General features: G+C 39.5%; 2 protein-coding genes across 6 annotated transcripts in view; one reads left to right on the plus strand and one right to left on the minus strand.

Annotated features, from left to right (window-relative positions):
* LOC137620760 (TGF-beta-activated kinase 1 and MAP3K7-binding protein 1-like) overlaps positions 1-21,375 on the minus strand; it is an 827,205-nt gene that overhangs the window by 401,173 nt on the left and 404,657 nt on the right. The gene's annotated exons all lie outside the window — the stretch shown is intronic.
* Positions 5,356-14,822, plus strand: LOC137620448 (piggyBac transposable element-derived protein 4-like). The gene is made up of 3 exons (XM_068350607.1): positions 5,356-5,871; positions 5,967-6,590; positions 14,757-14,822. Exons 1-3 carry the CDS (start codon positions 5,356-5,358, stop codon positions 14,820-14,822), a joined length of 1,206 nt encoding a protein of 401 aa, XP_068206708.1.

Raw genomic sequence — 21,375 nt, forward strand, 5'->3', positions numbered from 1 at the left:
CAATTAAAACACTGCAATGGTTTCTGTTTATACAAGCTACCTGAAATTCTCTCATTTCCGATTGATTGATTGATTGATTTGAGGTTTTGTGGCATCCTGACATTTAAGGTCATTGACATCAATATCATCTATTATAAATAAAGAGCAAAAGAATATTCAATTTAAACCATAAAAGCAAAGATATCTTAAAATGCTAAATAGCTTTCAAAACACCTGCTTCTGAAGTAAAGCTAAAAATACCGCTCACATGGTAGGACACATCATGTCCAAGAATCTTGGCAAGGATGCACTTGCTATCCTCACCTCGAGCCTCAAAAAGATATCTTTTCCTTTCAAGACTATAAGTGGGGCATTCGGTCAAATAAGGCTTCATTGTCAAGGGTACCAAACATTCATCGCAATATCGCTGGTGTTGGGCATTAAGCAGATATTCATGTGTCTACCGAGTGTGACCAATGCAGAGACGACAAAAAATATATAACATTCGTTACCTCTCGCATCTTATTTTCAAGCAAACCATCCCAATACTGTCGCCAACTATTAGAAATCAAATTCTTAATGTTGGGTAAACAATCATCAAAAAGAATGGAATACCTTCTTGGTCGCAACTCAGCAGCAGTATTCTTTGTTAGTAAAGCTGCCTTCTCGATTCCAAACACACCTATGTGAGCTGGAACCCAGATAAATTGAATTGTTATATCTCTCAGTACAATAATGAATAGCCATTCTAAAACCTCTATAACTAAAAGGTTACTGGAATGAAAAACTTCTAAAGCTTGGAGGATACTCCTTGCATCAATAAATATGATAAAACTAACCCCCTCTTCAAACCTTATTTTTTCAAGAGCAGTATGCCGTACAGTTGGGCTGTAGATATGAAAGGTGCTAGAGAAAGTGCACCTCTATAATTAAAAGCATTAATATACACTCCAAATCCAACAACAGCATCGGATTTGGAGCCATAAGCATACAGTATATAAAAGTAGATTCCCTATGTTCTGCAACATGTTCCATAAAAAGAGACCTGGCTTCTACGTCAGTCATTGTTTTTAACTCCCGTAAAATACTTACAAAAATATACCTCTGGTAATTTCCATGGAGGCATTGATGATACCTTAAATGGGAGCACCTTAGTTCTAACTATATCAAGACTGTCTGTCAATTGTTTCACCCGAAAAGCATACGGTTGAGGGGATTTTGGGTGCATCTCAAATTATGTTGAGTGCTTTACAAGGCTTGCAGTATGACAGGCTAAAGAATTAGTAAGCCTTTGCAACCTAAACTAATACCGAATTATAGAAGACTTTCAGTAAAGGTCTACAGGTAATTCACCAGCGTCAACAAGGAGGCTTGGTATAGCAGAAGTTCTAAATGTCTCTGTTGCCAATCTTATACCAGTATGGTGTACTGAATCTAAAATCTTTAGTCGACATGGGGTGGCTGAGGAGTATATTTCACACCTATAACAAATTTTTGAAAAAATCAAGGCTTTGAATAACTTTAAGTTAGTTTTGCGGTCTGCTCTTCATGATGTATGACACAAAACTTTTATAAACTTCACAGCAGCAAGAAATTTTGCTTTAAATGATTTTAAGTGAGAAACCCATGTCAACCTGCAATCTAACGTCAAGCCTAAAAACCTAGCTTCACTTGCACATGGGGTCCGTTGGCCTTTGATGTACATAATCAGGGTCTGGATGTACTCCCTGAACACGACAGAAATGGACAACAGTAGTTTTGCTTGTCGAAAACTCAAACCCCTTATTCTGGGCTCCGACCCATGTCGCCCAGTGAAATGCTCCTTTAGCACCATTTCTAAGGTATATAACTGCTATATATTACCAGAGAAAAAATTGCATGGGAATGCCAGGTTGAACCCAGCTCGCTCACCTGTATAAGGTGTCGATATAATACTGGGGCGCGATAAATCACAACCAGAGGCCTCGCACCATTTAGATGTCTCCTGTTAAAATCCCCGAACAGCGAGGCGCCGTTCAACCTCGTACTACTACTAACCAACCCACGCCACTGACGTCACTCCTTTTTTAGCACGCAGTTTGATAACAATACTTTGTGTTGTGTGTAAATTTCGCTGTTTTTCTCTGGATTTACCTCAAGATGTCCGACTCCACTGTCACTACATCTAAGTTAAGTACCAGAGCTATGAGTTTTGAGATTTTGGAGGGAGCCTTGTCCGTTTTGGTTATACTATTCAGTTTTTATTCACGACCTTGCTGGGTCTCCCTCGGTACAGGCTCCTTCCTCTCTCTCTCTCGTTCGTTCTAACGATTTTCAATTAGTCCTCCATACTGATTGTTTCTAGTTGTGAACTTTATGGATCTCCACGGTTCACACACCGTATCAATTTTATATTGTCCTGTTTTATGATAACAGTTATTTCATATTCATGTGCGTATATTGGAGGTTGGCATGCCTGATCGCCATCGGCGTTCTTTTCCACTTATCATATCTTAGCTTATTTACGTTCGCACGCCACGGACTCGCTTACTATTTTAACGTCATTCGTATGATTGCATTAGTTTGAGGGGCTTTCATCAGTCAGTTATTACAATTTAGTTTTCATTTTGTTAGCACTTCACTGACCCTGTGTTCTGTTGGTAGCCCTGCCTACTCCTAGCGCCGCCAGGCTTGTTCCTTTCTGTCTCTTGTTCGCGCCCTCGTTTGTTTTACGATTGATTTATAGCTAATTTTATTATTGTTATTATCATCCAGCATGCCTTCCTCTCGTATTTACCATGTGTTATGTTTTTTATAGTGTTTTTAACCTTTCCATGGGATCATATCACTCGAGGGTCTGGCAGGTTGGTATACCTGATATCATCTCGAACCCTACCTACTCCTAGCCTCCTCCCGCCAATATCTTATATGCGCCTATGTTCTCCTCCCGGGGGCATCCGCTTTGCACGGGCGGTTTCTCGTTGTTCTGTGAGGCATTCTATTATTATACATTAACGTACATTACGTTTCCCCACTACTCTACCCGGTCGTAGTCGTTTCTTTCCGTCGCTTGTTTGGCGACGATCGGCGGGGAGTCTCGACTCGTTCCGTGGTACCTTGTTATGTTATTTAATATTAAGTTTTGTACGGGCTTCTCCCGCTTGGTCCCGCACTTCACGGACCCTTTTAAGATCCCCCCCACCCTCTGTCACGCACCTCACGGACCTCATATATATATATATATATATATATATATATATATATATATATATATATATATATATATATATATATATATATATAATATATATATATATATATATATATATATATATATATATATATATATATATATATATATATATATATATATATATATATATATATATATATATATATATATATATATATATATATATATATATATATATATATATATATATATATATATATATATATATATATATATATGTTTATGTTTAAAGACTTCCATTACGGGATCCCCGGGAGTAGCTTTTATTCATTACCATTCGGTCGAGTGTTTTAGTTGAGCCCCGGAGCCAACGTTATTCATTATTACTTGGATTCCCTTTATATTTTAGTCACTTTTATCTATTATATACGATCCTAGTTCTCGACCTTGCCTTCCATGATATGATCACGAATAAGGTTTGACTTAATTTAATTCATTAATTTAATTTGATTTAATAATTTTATATTCAAGTAAAGCTGTTATTTGATTTTTTAAACACCGGGGTCCCCTGGGGGGTCCGCTAATTTTCCTTCATTCACTTATTAACCCGAGAACTGCTACAAGCCTCTTGAGCGGCTGTATGGGAGACTGCTATAAGCCTCTTCAGAGCGCAATTTTCTATCTCTTCTTGCAAATTCCCTTGTGAAGTTATTCGACTTTTATTATTTTTGTTATGATAAAACAATATTTCTGGTAGAAATTTTAATGTTTATAACTTTCTTTTAGCTATTTAATTATGTATAATATAAAGCCTTTCCATATACGGACTTTAACTTTTTTTCAAGGGAAAAAGGCGAATTTTAATTATTTTCAGTTAAAACTGGTTTTATATTAACATATTAGAAACATAAACGATGAAAAAAATAACATATAACAACATACATACACATACACACTAACGATATCACATCATAATATATTATGCAGGGAGAGAAATAAAACCTGTAGCAACTCTCAAATCATACGTCAGGATGGCGGTTGCCTAGTTTTAAATTACGACAACAATACCGAATGTTTTTGTTTTGAATATCCGCGAGTGTTTGTTTACAAAGTATAATTTTATTATAAGTAACTGGAGGGTTGTTTACAAGGAGTATGAGTTACTATTATAATAAGCGTTTTTCTTTTATTTGTTGTCTAAAGCTATTTTGATAACAATTAAAGTAATTTAGTATTCTTTTTTTCTGACTTTGTTTGTATGTCACTTTTTGTCGCCATGACTGGACGTCATAACAATCCTTGGGAAAAGGAGACTGTGACATCTTCTGGCAAGCACTGCGAGACCACAAAGACTAAAAGGAAAATCTGTTTCTCAAAAGAGACAAATGCAATGTCACAAGGGGCAATTAAAACCCCACAAGAGGAAATTGGAAGAAAGGGCGGTGTGAAGAGAAGTGTTACTGGAAAATATGCACCACAAGAAAAGAAGCAATACCAAAGTATTGCTACCGATGTCATACTGACACCACCAAAACACATATGTGATGCTGATGCAATGCCTAGTACATCGGCCCCTCCCACGATCATTAACAAAAAACGTCATTTACAGAATCTGACACCGAGCAAATTCTTACCCATGTTATTTTCTGAAGATGAAACAGAGGAGGATATAGATGATGACATCAACTGCGGTGATAGTGATAGTGGTGAGATAGGGACCTCTGATGATAGCGAAGATGATTTTGAATTTATATTATTCCGTTCAGATGGAGGGGACATTGAAGAAAGTGAAGAAGATGAAGAGAATGAAATAGGTAACATGCATAAAATACGAGAAGGAAATATTCAGTCTTATATTTGGTCTGATATCAATAACTTTATTCCGACATTCATCCCTTTGATGATAATTGCACTGGCATAACAAATGAGTGGCCTTGTGATGACACTGCAAGAGAAAATGAATATTTTCTTGCGCTTTTCAATGAAGAATTAGTTGAACTTAATGTATGTGAAACTAATAAGTACTACCAGTGGGTAATGGAAAAGTTCTCTTTCACGAGTTCACAAATGGGTGGATACAGATGTCCATGAAATTTATGTTTATTTTGCATTACTACTACTGATGCCTCTCATGAAAAAAACATATATTACAAGACTATTGGAAACAAGACCAGTTGATTCCTACTCCAATTTTTCCAAAATTCATGACCCGTGATAGATTCTTACTGTTGGCTCGTTTCATGCACTTTGCTGACAACGGGAGACCAATCGCAAGTGATCGAATTTGGAAAATAAGATCATTCCTTAGTATAGTTGTTGCAAACTTCAAAAAGGTCTTTCATCCTTTCCAGAAAATTGTGATTGATGAGTCCCTTATACTTTTCAAAGGGCGACTTGTCTTCAAACAGTATATCCCAAGTAAGCGTCATCGATTTGGGATCAAACTGTTTGTTTTATGTGATTGTGAAACAGGAATAGTGCTTGATATTATAGTATATACTGGAACAGATATAGATATACCAAAAGAAGATCAGAGTAGTGGTTTGGGATTCTCAGGAGCAGTAGTCAAGAAAATGATGGCACCTTATATGGGTCATGGACATATATTGTATACTGACAATTGGTATAGTAGCCCTACATTGGCACAATTCCTTCATGACAACTCCACAGGGGCCTGTGGAACAGTGAGAGAAAGCAGGAAATATATGCCCAAATTTGATGTCCCATCCACCTCTTATGACAATCCTAGTGACAGTGACTCCCCTAATGAGGATGAAACTACAAACATAAGTAATAAAACTAAAAAAAAAAAAAGAGAAAAACAAAAGTCAAAACTGTACAATGGGAGACAACTAACAAGATATTGGCTGTCAAGCGGATAGATAGAAAGCCTGTGACCCTTTTATCAACCATACATAAAGGTGACATAGTGAACACAGGTAAGGTCCACTACAGGACTAAGAAGAAAATCTGTAAGCCAGATGTTGTTGTTGATTACAACGAAAATATGCGCCTTGTAGATAAGAGTGACTGCCAGCTAGGTGGGACAGAGTGTATGAGGAAATCATTCAAGTGGTACCACAAAATCATTCTTCATCTTATTGACATCATTATGCTTAATGCATACAATATTTGGCTTGTAAAGACATCCGACCCAACTTGCAAGAAATTAAAATTTCGTGAATTTATTTACAACGTTTCATACCAACTTCTTGAAAAATATGGCACCGTGACCAGTAGCAGACTTGGACGTCGTGGACATCCTCCGGGAGAATACCTGATCGTTTGCAGTGAGCAGCTTATGTTAGCTATCATTATCTCCAACACACAATATATGATGAGGTACAAAACAGGAAGAAACAACTCAACTGCTATGTCTGCGAAAATACTTCCCGGCGACCAAAGAAAAGAACTCGGGTTACAACTATCTGTGCTGAATGTAATGTGCCTTTATGTCCAACGACTGCTTTCGTCACTGGCATACCCAAAATAAATATTGAGAGAGAGAGAGAGAGAGAGAGAGAGAGAGAGAGAGAGAGAGAGAGAGAGAGAGAGAGAGAGAGAGAGAGAGAGAGAGAGAGAGAATAATCTTTTTAAGAAATATTTTATATAGCCTGTATTCATTATTTATATCCACAAAAGGAATTTTCTTTATCTTTTGTATATACCGTATATACTGTATATTTTGATATGCGGTGATGCTTTTGATATACGCATTACTATATACAAATGCTTAAAATTGTCATAAAAAACAATTGTAATTAATCTGAACACATAGGCCAGATCATGAGGTTACTAGTTACTATGTTTATCTATACAAGATTTCAATAATAATATGTTTTCAATATGATTATAATTATTGCTCTCTTTATTTACTTTAAATATTATGATTTTTTAGGTTATAACTACTATATATATATATATATATATATATATATATATATATATATATATATATATATATATATTTGTAAAAGACTATGATATTGCATTACTTTTAATCAATGTGTTCCTTCAAATATTCTAAGTTGGTTTACCAAAATTGTAAGTAAAAATATATATTCTCTCTAAATATGATATATTATTTTAAACAAATTTAAAACAATTGCAATGGTAACAATAGTCACTTTATGAATAGATAAAGGAAAAAAAACGAAACAAATAAAGTGTTTGTAAATCGTAAATGTGACTACATCAACTAAAATTATCATTATTATTTCAGGAATAGATACAATTCTATATCAAAGGATTTGAAAATATGAATTAATTTCTTTTTTATCACTACACTTTTCTATATATAGTAAAGGCTATTTGTTAAAATTAGCCTAAAACATTTATTACATAGTACGGAATGTAGTAAATAAAAATCACTAACTTGTACCGGTCGCAAACAGTCCGGTGATACCGTGGGTGACACCCAACATACTACCCAACCCTCCCCACCCATGAAAGACAATCCAGACTCACCCATTGGCCATCCGGCAAGATGCCACGTCGCGCTATAAAATTAACTTTGATGGTTTATAACAAAATAACAAACAAGATGTAGGATAAAATATTTGGATGATACATGCACGAAGTTATTACAAAAACATTGGTACAGTTATGGGTTAGATTCTGAAACATTGTATTTTTGTCAAGATAGCCGCACCACGGGACTGTAGTAAAATGACATTGCCGCATTTCTTGGGTTAAGGCATTATATATGAATAATTTTTATCATTTATTTGATATATGACTTATAACCCCCGGACCCCCAGGGTCCCCTATTTGCCTTCATTCATATGTTAGGCACTTATACGGATAGTTTTATCATGGGTTGAAAATAAATATATATATATATATATATATATATATATATATATATATATATATATATATATATATATATATATATATATATATATATATATATATATATATATATATATATATATATATATATATATTCAACTTTTATATCATGATAGTAACTTTCATAATATTTAAGCACTGGGACCTTCGGCCCCTAATTGCTTTCCTTTAAGATACTCATGTATCTTTTATCTTACAGACTGTCCGCTGTGCGATGACGGCATGTGTCGCTGTTCTCCACCAACCCTGCGGCCATAATGTGTGTCGTTCGCACACTCACTGCTCTCTTCAAGTGGATGACCTAGCTGTTTGGCATCCGGACAACTGTCCTGTCTGCTACAAATTGGTTTCCACTGTATCATCTGAATCGGTGAGTGCAGTTACTTTATTATTTATTTATGGGGAGTCACATTTTAATGTCCTCTTTTATTATATTGTACTGTAAGGCCACAGTCCTATGGACTTCCTGCATGCCTTATATGTGCCTATGAAGCCCTTGGGCTTCTTAGTTTTTCTTTGGCACTTTTATCACTCACTAATGGTCTGTTCTCTTTCAGAGCACCCAGCTTGAAATGGAAACAGCCCGAGCTACCCTCAAGATCTAGGTTGGCGGGTTCGCCTGCAACGTGAAGGCCAGACAGCCATATGTCCTTTCTGAGGAATGGTGTTCCCTCCTCTACCCCAATGCTAAAACATCAGCTGCGGTCCCCAAAGCGCTAGCGGACCCGATCATCGAGACCATTGCTTCTCTTTTGCTGGCCCCGGACCAAGGGGAGACGGGCGCCACCCTAACTGAGGACGTCACTACCTTCGACCTTGATTTGGAGCCCATGGCTCTGGATAATCCTGACGCAGGTAGGGACGTAGGTGAGTCAGGTGGTTCCCAAACTGGGATTCCTCTCCCTAGCCCGGCTTTCTCTTTTACTTCGGACCAATCTTCCTTTCGCGGTTTTCCTGAGGCAACCGGGACTAATCTCAGCTCCCGACCCGTTCCACCCAAAGTGAAGGCTCCTCACAAGTCTTTATATAGAACCCACAAATCTTCCCAAGACCACAACCCTTCGAGATCGTCACCCTCGGAGGCTAAATCCTCCTCCACCAGAGTTTCTCAAGACCCAATTGCTGTGCCCTCAACCTCTCAAGAGGTAGTCTCTGTTCCGGCACCTATTCCCCCCCAGGCGGGATCATTTAACATGGAGGAATTTTCTGACAAACTGTTTGCTCGTTTTGAGTCGATACTATCGTCTCATGGGAAGCAATCACACGAGAGGATAGCTTCTGTAGAGAGCCTAGTCCGAGGCCTCATGAGTTCGGGGCTACCACCTCCTCAACAGCAGTATCCCATTCCCGACGCCTCCAAGCTTCCTCCTTTCAATAAAAATAAACCTTGGAGGTTAGCATTGCATGCCCCCTTTTCAGAGGGTATGCTGTCAATCGAGGGTTTCGGTACACGGCCTCTTACTGACTACGAATTCTACCCGCCAGGTCTTGAATTCCCCTTCCCCAGCTACGCTCGCCTCACAGAAGAAGCTCTGATCCGTTTAGATAAGGTTCCAAAGGAAACTGTCATTTTTCCTAAAGAACAGGCACAGTCTGTCTTGGTTCGCCTGTTCCATGAGTGGCAATGTTTGAACACCATGATTACGGCCCACAAGAGTTCGTACACTATGTTTGTGGCCGACGACCAAACCCCTACACCATGTGCGACCAAGATTCTGGAGTCGGTCTTCCAGGCTATCAAAGATGAGAAGCCTTTACTCAGGGAGACCGACTTAACCTCCCTCCTCTTTCCGGGGGACAATGAATGTTGGCGGAATGCCCCAGCTACCTTTTCAGTAGGTAAGTTGAGCCCGGACTGTGCCTCGACGCAGTTCAGCGAACGGCTTCCCAAGCTCCCAGAGTCTCTACTTCAATTAGAATTTGATTCTAGGTGCAGATTCAGCAGATCTCTCAATTCGGTCACCCTTTCCGAGTTGGCCGTTGCCACTTACAACGAGGAGGACCTCCTTAAGGCCCTCACTAAGTCATTACTGCAAAACTTCATGGCTGACGCCTATGATTTTGCAAGCGCCAGGACCTGTTGTCGACGACACGTCCTCTCTGAAGCCAGCATTAGGCACGAGCCTAATAAGCTCATCAAAGCTCCAATCTGGGGCCCGGATCTTTTCCCGGAGGATTTGGTTAACTCGGCCCTTAGTGAGGCAGCTAAGGCCAACCAAAGCCTCAAAGTTAGGTGGGCCCTCGTCCCAAAGAGGAGATATGAGCCGACTGGTACCCCAATCCGAGGTAGGAAGAGACTGAGGCCTTTCCACTCTTCCCAATTCAGAGTTCAAACGGCTCCCCAAGGCCCCCAGCCTTCTCCATCAAAGGGCCAGCAGCAAGAGCCATATGTCCTGGTCCCTCAGTCTCAAATCGCCTCCACGTTCTTCTCCCCCGCCTTTAACCCCATTTATGAGGCTCAGACCTTCTTCCGTGGCTACCAGCGTCACAGAGGTGCCAGGGGTGCCTTTCGCGCCCGAGGTAGCGGAAGGGGTTACCACCGGGGAAAGTCTACCCGTGGAAGCAGAGGAGGCAAATCATCCTCCACCCAATGAGACAACGCAGGTAGGAGGGAGACTGTACCTTTTTCAAGACCGTTTGAAGTTCAGCGATTGGGCTTCCAGCATTATCTCCAAAGGACTAGGGTGAAGCTGGATACAGGGACCTCCTCCACCGACCAGCTTTTACCAATTGCCAACAAAAGAACTATGTTCCTTCACGACAGATCTGCTACAAAAGAATGTGATCCAAAGCATACGTCGCTTAAGATTTCAAGGGTGCTTGTTCAGCGTGCCAAAGAAAGGCTCAGACAAACAAAGGGTAATCCTGGACCTGTCTCGTTTAAATTCCTTCATTCGTTGCGACAAATTCCGTATGCTTACCGTCTCGCAGGTGCGGACCTTACTTCCCCGTGGGGCCGTCACCACCTCCATCGATCTTACCGATGCCTACTATCACGTTCCAATAGCAAGGCATTTTCGTCCTTTTCTGGGCTTCAAGCTAGGCAAACAAGCCTACGCATTCAAAGTGATGCCGTTCGGGCTCAACCCAGAATCTTCACCAAACTAGCAGAGACAGTCATTCAAGAGCTTCGCACTCAGGGAATACAGGTAGTGGCCTATCTAGACGATTGGCTAATCTGGTCAGACAATGCCCAGAATTGCCGCGTAGCAACGAACAAAGTCCTCACCTTCCTTCGTCAACTGGGATTCAAAGTCAACTTCGGAAAATCCCGCCTGGTCCCGGAGACCAAGTTTCAATGGCTGGGTCTACAATGGGACCTATGCTCCCATACGCTGTGCCTCCCCAAAGCCAAAAGGAAAGAGATTGCGAGGAAGACGAGGCAATTTCTCAGGGAGAAGTTGACCTCCAGATGGAACCAAGAGAGGATCCTAGGTTCCTTGCAGTTCGCCTCCGTGACAGACATCGTCCTACGGTCCAAACTCAAGGACATAAACAGAGTGTAGAGATCCAGAGCAACCGCAAAACGCCGCGACAGACGTGCCCGCCTTCCCCCACTCCTGAAGAAAAGTCTACAGCCTTGGACGAAGGTCAAGAATCTCTCCAAGTCGGTTCCCTTACAACATCCGGTCCTGGGACTCGTTGTCCACACAGACGCCTCCTTGACAGGGTGGGGAGGTTACTCCGAACACAAAAAAGTCCAAGGGTTATGGTCATGTCTTCCGACACATGCACATCAACGTCCTCGAGGCCATGGCAGTCTTCCTCACTTTAAAACGTCTCAATCCAGCCAGGAATCTCCATATCAGACTGGTTCTTGACAGTGCAGTCATAGTTCACTGCCTCAACAGAGGAGGCTCCAGATCAGCCCAAATAAACCATGTCATGTTGCAGATTTTCTCCATGGCGGCAATGCACAAGTGGCACCTGTCAGCAGTCCATCTAGCAGGAGTCCGGAATGTGGTAGCGGACTCCCTTTCCCGGACGACTCCGCTAGAGTCGGAATGGTCACTAAACCATCGATCCTTCCAGTGGATACTATCTCAAGTCCCGGGTCTCCAGGTGGATCTGTTTGCGACGGAATTCAATCGCAAACTAGATTGTTACGTAGCCCCCAACCTGGACCCTCAGGCTTATGCAACGGACTCTATGATTCTAGATTGGAATACCTGGAAGACGATTTATCTGTTTCCTCCGGTGAATCTCCTGCTGAAAGTTCTGCACAAACTCAGATCCTTCAAAGGTCGAGTGGCTCTCGTAGCCCCCAACTGGCCCAAGAGCAATTGGTTCCCCTTGTTGCTAGAGCTAGGTCTCAGCCCCCGGCGGATTCCCAATCCAGTGCTCACACAGACAGTACAAACTCGCAATGTGTTCGCTTCCTCAAGGATTCTGAATGCCCAAACTTTATGGACTTCATGAAGTTCGCAGCCCAACGAGGTGCGAGCATCGATCCTTCGAATACTATTTTCCTGGAATCCGACAAAAGGGAATCTACTCTCCGACAATATGACTCAGCTGTCAAGAAATTAGCTAAGTTCTTGAGAGATTCCCAGGTTGAGAAAATGACAATGAACCTAACTGTGATATTCTTCCGGACCCTCTTCGAATCAGGTCTGGCAGCCAGTACCATTACTACAATTAAGTCAGCCTTGAAAAAGATCTTCCATATTGGTTTTGGCATTGATTTAACGGATTCATATTTCTCATCCATTCCGAAAACTTGTGCCAGGCTAAAACTTTCCACTCGCCCTAGTGCAGTTTCCTGGTTTTTAAACGATGTTCTTAAGCTGGCCTCTGACACTCCAAATTAATCCTGTAACTATATGGCATTATTAAGAAAGTCACTTTTCCTTTTGAACCTCACCTCTGGCTCCAGAATCTCGTAATTGTCAGCTTTATCTAGAGACCCAGGTCACATAGAGTTTCTCCCTTCCGGTGAGGTCCTTCTCTCCCCTAACAAAGTGTTCCTGGCTAAAAATGAGGATCCCCAGAACAGGTGGTCCCCCTGGAAGATTGTTCCACTTCCTAGGGATCCATCCCTGTGTCCAGTTACCACCCTGAAATCCTACTTAAGTAGAACTTCCACTACAACCACAGGGCCCTTATTTATTAGAGAGCACGGAGGAACTATTATCCTTAAAGGAATCAGGCAACAAATTCTTTATTTTATTAAACAAGCTAATCCTCAATCATTCCCGCATGTCCATGATATTCGAGCTGTGGCTACCTCAATTAATTTTTTCAAACATATGAAATTTGATGAGCTCTCAAAATATACCGGTTGGAAGTCCCCTAAAGTTTTCAAGCGCCACTACCTAAAACCTTTAGAAGCTCTTAGATTTGCCACAGTAGCTGCGGGGAATGTAGTTCCTCCCGAGGGTACTGAGTCCTAATCACAAAGTCTTGCTCTGTCCTCTTTCCATCCTGCCTGACTTACCTGTTGTTCCTACCTGTTTTATTTACCATGATGTATTATTTATTATTCAATTGATCGATTTCTCGAATTATTTTGCTTTCACTTGTTTTTGAAATCCCAGAGCTGATCTTCCTTTGTTATGTTAATTATTTATATCTATGATTGCATGCTTTACTGCATTTTGCTTACCAAGCTGTATTAACATTATTCATACCTGTTGACTTTCCCTTCGGGTTTCATTTTGTTTATGTATCATGTCTAATTGTCTCTGTCTTTTACGTGTTGATCTGTTTACGGGTTTCCATGTCCCTCTTTTTTTATATTAAAATTCATCAGCTATATTAATTTTGTGTTATTTCCTCCAGGTAGTTAGCCTTATTGGGTCCCCATTCTCTGGTACGATTTCACTGGCCGACACGGGTCGGAGCCCAGAAAAGGGATTTTGACGAAGGAAAAATCTATTTCTGGGAGAGAGACCCGTGTCGCCCAGTGAACCCGCCCATCCCTCTCTAATTGGGCCCCAATCTGGGGTGCTATAAGGAGTGACGTCACTGGCGGGGGTTGGTTAGTAGTAGTACGAGGATGAACGGTGCCTCGCTGTTCGGGGATTTTGACAGGACACATCTAAATGGTGCGAGGCCTCTGGTTGTGATTTATCGCGCCCCAGTATTATATCGACACCTTATACAGGTGAGCGAGCTGGGTTCAACCTAGCATTCCCATGCAATTTTTTCTCTGGTAATATATAGCAGTTATATACCTTAGAAATGGTGCTAAAGGAGCATTTCACTGGGCGACACGGGTCTCTCGCCCAGAAATAGATTTTTCCTTCGTCAAAATCCCTTAAATCAGCTCATTGAATAATTTTGTCAGATGCAAGTGGTAGTTTTCTCTCAACCACTGCCATTCTAGCTCTAGCAAAAGATATGAAGAGATCATATATAAATAGTTTTGTTGGTGCAAATAGGGTAACACTTAGCACACTACCCTGAGGAACTCCTTCCTCCTGGCATTTTCTCTCCAATAGAGTTTCCTCCACTCTTGCTTGAGAAAGTCTATGTGAAATAAATGACAAAATGAACTATGTTAGCTCTTCTTGAAATCCCAAATTATAAATAGTTTTAAGTATACTATATCTCCAACCAATAATCTGCCTTTTCAAGGTAAAAAAAAAAAAAAAAGAAAAAAAAAAAAAAAAAAAAGTTACATGGTGTTGTTTGGGACCAAAGGTTTTACAAATAGACGACTCAAGTCGTATCAACACATAAGTCGTCGAATGCATCTTTTTTTTTAAAATCCATACTGGATAAGTGATAAAATACCTTTCTTTTTCAGGTACCACATCAGTCTTACATCTTCTCCATGATCTTACATAAGCTGGATGTCAATGAAATTGGTTGATAGTTTGCTGCTAAAAATTTATCCTTACCGGGTTTTAAAAAGGTTGAAATAATGGCTAGTTCCAAAACACTTGGATAACTACGATCATGCCATATTCTGTTAATAATGCTTAAAATAAAAATCTTGGTATTAAGAGGTTCATGTTTTATCATTGCATATAGAATTCCATCAGGATCAGGGTTGCATCATTGCAATTAACAAGTGCAGAATCAAATTCCCTTTCTATAAAAGGATTATTGTAGGATTCTTTGTTTTCTGTTGCAAAATTTAGCATTTTCTATTGTTCATTGTTTCTGTATTGGTAACCAGGAGCTACTTTACACTTCCTTGATACATTGGAGAAATGATCAACCAATGCATTGCTAACCTCAGTTGCTCCAGTCACATACTGACCATACACCTTCTACACTGATGGGGGTGAATTTGCCTGATATCTTTTTTACTTTCTACTCCTAATGGAAGAAACAAAAGACACACAAGACTGGCACCTAGCATCTTTCAAGGCAAAACAGAACTGTGCTCTACATTTCTTGTATATGATTAAATTCTCCTCAGTACGACGTCTGCACAGCTGAGTTAAAGACCTTCTTGTGGCTCTGGGCAGGGCAGTTAGTTCTGAAGACCACCAGGGGACTGGTCCTCGTTTGAATATCCTTGTTGTTTTGGGAACGGAATTGACTTCTGCTGTGTGAAGAGCTCCGTTAGGTAAGTCTATGGCATCATCAACACTTTCAAACTATTCCGTATTTCCTTCAATTTCGCTTAGCTCCCGATATCTATCCCAGTCAGCCTTGTCAAGATTCCATTGTGGCGATCTTTGTAAAGGTGGACCATTGTTGGTCTTAATAATGATTGGTGCATGATCACTATTATGCCAATCATCTATTGTTCTCCAATTAAAATTGGGAAGACAGCTAGAGCTTGTAACTGATAGGTCAATGCATGACAAGGTACCTGTCTGAACATGAAATTGTGTGGGCTCTACTGTATTAAGGATTCCTAAATCTTCCTTCTCCAAATTTGATGATATAATATTACCTCTTGTTTTCGCCAAAACATCACCCCATAAAGGATCTCTACCATTAAGATCTCCTAGTAAGAGAAAAGGTTGTGGAAGATGTTTAATCACCTCTACTATATTATCATACGAGATGTTATCATTTGGAGGCAAGTAAAGAGAACAGATTGTGTATTTTCTCCCTATATTAATCTGTACAAACACTGCCTGCAGAGGGGTACAGATAGACAAAGATATTTGGGGAATATCTCGACGAACGTATATAAGACTTCCCCCATGGCTCCCTGCTCCTTGATCATATGGTGTCCTATAGCTAACATACTCTAGAAGACAAGGGGTATTAGCATCGAGCTTGCTTTCCTGTAGACCTACAATTATAGGAAGGTGCTTATGTATGAGGAGCTTAAGTTCTTCATATTTTGCCCTTAAACCCTGGCAATTCCATTGCAGAATGGAGGATAAAACTATGGTTTATTTTTTGGAAGACACATTGGATGAAGACTTCCCATTGGCAATCTTTCATATAACACTATTTCCCAGTGGTATCTCTAGAGAGGATCTTTTTATATTGGGTTTTGTGTTTGTCTTTTTCTTTGTGTCCTTTTCATTTAATTGTTGAGGTGGATGGCAGACCTCAACTTTAATATCTGATTTATTTAAGTTGTCTTCCAGTTGATCAGAAACAACAGCAGACAAGACATAATTTTTATTTGAAGACGTGACTTTAATATTTCTTATGGTAGGAGACAATTGAGATGGAGGTCTCTCTCTTTCTCTATTAAAATGGTTGTGAGCAATCAGGTTTTTGCACCTTCCCCACTACAGGTTCACCAGGTAAATTGGTTTGAAGTGGAACCTCCATCAGATCAGGCAAGGACACGGCCTGAGAGAGGTTCGTACTATTGTTTAGAAGAGGAGTAGATGGCTTTTGAATATCTTCAGATCTTTAAGTATCTGTTTTGATATTTCTACAATTTCTGGATATAAATTTTAAATAGGACTTTCAACCTCTTGAACTACTTTCATATGTTTCTCCATGTTAGAAGTGAGGATATAATTTTCGTCTGTATGCTTGGCAAGTTTTTCTTTATAACCATTAAAAAAGGTTGCCCTGGTCTTATCTGCTTTTCAAGAACTCTTTTACGAGCCTCTTTAAAAGTAACCCTTTCCATGGTCCAAATTACCTGAATTTCTTTTTCAAAAATAAACTTACTGCAGCTTTTAGATGTAGCTGGCTGTGCTTCCCCACAATGTATATATGCATTTTGGAATTTCTATGCATACTACATGACTATTTTTTCCACAGTTGGCGCAAACAGCTGGCTTATTATTTAGTTTTCTTTGAATTTCTGGCTTAAATGGCCGTACATTTGGCAATGATAATATCGCAATGATGAAGGGATGTATGGTTTCACCTTCAGAGATAGCCAACCAGCTTTAATAACATTTGGTAATCTGCATTGATCAAATGTTACAAAGTAGCAAGATGAATACGTTGTTCTCCAACTCTCTTTCTCATTCTGACTACTTTTACTACTCCTTGACTTTTCAGTTCATCCTCAATTTCTTGTTCCTCTATGTCCAGCAATTCTGGAGCATATATCACACCCCTACTCTGGTTGAAAGTGGGGTGCGAAATGCATTTGACACTATGACCATCCAATGTTGTCAGTGGTTTTAATCTTTCACCTCATATTGGGGATAGCGTCTATCAAGAGACTTCCATTTCCCTGGGGAAGAATTTTGGGCTGCCCTCCACATATAGTAACTATTTCCTTGTTGGCTTTAAAAACATTTACACCCTCATTTCTTCCATGTTCAAAAACCAAAATAAAAAACATTCATAATTCACGACTTCATAGTGACCAAGTAATACTTTTACTTTTCTATATTTTTCTGTACTGACATCATTTCTCACTCTCTTTCTCTCTTCTTCTCTAGTGTTTTCTTATAATCATTCTCTACATAACGTGAATAAGGTTCTAACGTTACAATATTAGAACCAGAGTTGGAGCTGTCTGTACAAAGGTCCATGTTTGCAATTTCCAGGTCGTCAACAGAGGGGTTGGTTTTCATGGAAAAAGCAAGCCGGGTTATCCACCTCTTATCGGAGGATGTCAGTCTTCCTATCCCATGTGACCCAACACGAGAAAAGGCTTCAGCAAGGACCAGTGTCCTCTATTGGAGAGGGTCTGCCTCTCTTTAGATGGGTGTGCACTGGTCAGTGGGGTTAGTTAGCCCCTCCCACCGGTGACTCCAATGCCTGGCGTCAGCCATTTTTACTTAAAACAGGGGTCTCCCAGAGGATGATGGCGTCTAAATTGGTACAGGTTGAGATGGCATGCCATCCATCCCACACTGTGCCAAATCCAAAGAAGAAGCCAAAGTACAGTCCCCAACTAACGAACACAATAGGGACCGAGAGTCTGTTCATAAGCTGGATTGTTCGTAAGTCATTAGTGTTAAATTTTGGTCTAGAGTAAGCGTAACCTAACCCAGGTGTCTACGATTTTCAGCCGTAGAAGTCAACAAATAGCCCCATTTCATATAAAATAGGTAATTACAAATATTTTACTTTATCATATTACAGTAGTCTGTATAATACTTTAAAGTTTAGTACAGTATGTTGTTTTATTATCCTGTACTGCACACTACATAATAGAAACTTGCACAAACAATCGGCCATACATATGCACTGCATTTCTGAATCAGCCGACTTAAAGTAAAATCGTAGTAAATATAGTGTACTGTACATTTAGTACAGTACTGTACATTAATTCCTTTTTAAATAAATGTACTGAAAGCTATTTTATTGTTCCATTACCCATTTTTTTGCTAGAAACTTACGTAAACAAGCGGCCATTTGCATTATGTACTGTACTGTAATGTTTACCTTTTCACGCTGATCAAATCAGCTGACTTGTACCGTACTGTATGTAAAGCATTGTGCATTTAACTGCTTCATGGTTGTTTTGGTATTGTTAAATGAAATGCAGAAGGTTAGTTTACTGAATTGTTTTATTTTAATTTTGACCGACGGAATCATTCTTTGTAGAGTATACGTCACGTATCTTGTGACGTCATGTATTTGGCGGAAACGCGCTGACAAACCGAATGATTTCCTTTCATTATGTTGCCGAGTAATCATATTACAGCCAAGGCCAATAGAATAACAGGTCAACCCACGGCCGCTTGAAATTTTTGTCGTTTGCGCATCCGTGGTGTCAACAGGTTCAAAAGAGGTCCCAGGCTGAACCTATGATCAGTCTTTAATGAGCAGCCCAGGAGGTCAGACATCCATCTCTCTCCGACTCAATCTGTCTCCCAGCCTTGCTCTGTCTCAAGGTCATATTGGTCCGAAGGCCTACAGAACTATTATTATTATTATTATCATTATTATTATTATCATTATCATTGTAATACTCCTGATATTATTATTGTTGTTGTTGTTGGTGGTGGTGGCTGTTGTTATTATTATTATTATTATATTTATTTTATATTAATATCAAAAGTATAATAATAATAATAATAATAATAATAATAATAATAATAATAATAATATTCATAATAATAAAAATAACAATATAATTAAATGAGATTATGGACAAGCAGTCAGAGAGAGAGACAGAGGAGAGAAAGAAAATGTGAAAAAGAGGACACGTGCTCTTCTTCTTTAGATTGCCTGGAGCTTCTCTCCGGACAGGGGCTTTCTATTGCCTTGGGGGCTTTTTGACGGTGCGTCTAGCCACGTGTCTCAGGTGTCGAACCTGCTGACGTCACATTAATAACGGCCATCCGAGCGAAAGCTGCGCGTGGGTTGACCTGTTATTCTATTGGCCTTGATTATAGCATTCCCATAATCGAAACACCGAGTAACGATACCAAGTGTTTTAGTGGTCTGCATCATTAGTTATGAGATTAGTACATCTTACCGTAAAGTTAAGAAACAAAAAGTCTGATGACGTTATATTTCTTCTGGCGGAAGGCGGGAGGCAAATCAAGTGATTTTTTTCCGATCCGTTACTATTCCCATAATCGAAACATCGAATAAGGATATAAAGAATTTTTTAATAATTTTCAAAGAAATATGAAGATTTAACTGCATTAAAAATCAAAATACGGGGAGAGAGAGAGAGAGAGAGAGAGAGAGAGAGAGAGAGAGAGAGAGAGAGAGAGAGAGAGAGAGAGAGAGAGAGAGAGAGGGGGGGTTGCGCATTCCGTGTATAACTAATAATAAGGTCTATCAACGAACTGTATGGAAAATGTGATACCCTATAATATATTGGCGTTGTAATATTCACTATGAAGAGATTTCGAATATCAAGAAAATTATATAAATCAGTGTTATTCGTACTATATGTGCGCATAATCGTAATACTGCAGCGTCACCTTGAGATCAGCTGATCTCCCAAGCAAAAGTATATCAAAAGTAATTGTTGATTATTGAAATGCTCAAGAAATTAAAAAAAATATGAACGTGCTTTAATAAACCACAATTAAACACAATAATGTCTAATGAAATATGAAGGCTTAATATTGAACGAAAAATTGAATACTGTATGAAGCTTTAGAACTAACTACCCGTATGCGATTGATAGAGCGAGCACACACACACACACAGAGAAAGAGCTACAACGATTTCGCATGATACCTAATAATAAGAACTGTAGGGAAACTGATTTTCTGTAACATATTGGCGCTGATATAATATTCATCTTAAAGATATTTCTAATATGTTAAGAAATAAAAAAAAATGCCAAAAGTCTGATGACGTTATATTTCTTCTGGCGGAAGAAATAATTGAAACATCGAATAAGGATATAAAGAATTTTTTAATAATTTTCAAAGAAATATGAAGATTTAACTGCATTAAAAATCAAAATACGAGAGAGAGAGAGAGAGAGAGAGAGAGAGAGAGAGAGAGAGAGAGAGAGAGAGAGAGAGAGAGAGAGAGAGAGAGAGAGAGAATTTAAACTTGCGATGAAATCTACGGATGTTTACGAACATGTTTGGACTTCCGTCAATTTGTGTTCGTATCTCCGGATGTTCGTAACACGGATGTTCGTATCTTGGGGAGCGTCTATAATCAAACAAGGCAAAGTCGTCAACAAGTTCAAGCCCAAAAGGAAGAGATGGGAGAACAAAAGAAATAACCAAAACAAAAAGAGAAAGTGCTGACTGATTTAGTTGGATATACAATTGGGCACTGAGGTCCAGTGGGAAAGCAGTTCTCACTGTTCATTAGGGCCCAGCTGCTAATCCCTAAGCCCCCATCCTCGTCAAGGCTTCAACATTTAAGGGGTAAGGTCCTCATGACATCCCAATGTCATTCATTCATCCTCATACTTTTTCCATCAAATACATTGAAGATGCTGTGATACTCATGGAATTATCACTGTATTACACGGTTATGGACATCTGAAAAACGTTAGTCATTATTTTTCAAGAGCATCGACCAAAAGATTGGAGAAATCAGTAAGTACCTGTACTTGAGTAGCCTAAGTTAGTTTTTTTTTTCAAGTACAGTAGAGTACA

Source organism: Palaemon carinicauda, chromosome 27, assembly GCF_036898095.1.
Source record: "Palaemon carinicauda isolate YSFRI2023 chromosome 27, ASM3689809v2, whole genome shotgun sequence".
Lineage (NCBI taxonomy): Eukaryota > Metazoa > Arthropoda > Malacostraca > Decapoda > Palaemonidae > Palaemon > Palaemon carinicauda.

Bases quoted from the DNA above. Each gene is read 5' to 3' on its own strand.
- LOC137620448 (XM_068350607.1), top strand. From the start codon at position 5,356: ATGACCCGTGATAGATTCTTACTGTTGGCTCGTTTCATGCACTTTGCT. The intron at 5,872-5,966 runs GTCCCATCCACC...AAAAAAAAAAAG, and splicing joins AATATATGCCCAAATTTGAT to AGAAAAACAAAAGTCAAAAC. The intron at 6,591-14,756 runs GTAATGTGCCTT...TTTCTTTTTCAG, and splicing joins TACAACTATCTGTGCTGAAT to GTACCACATCAGTCTTACAT.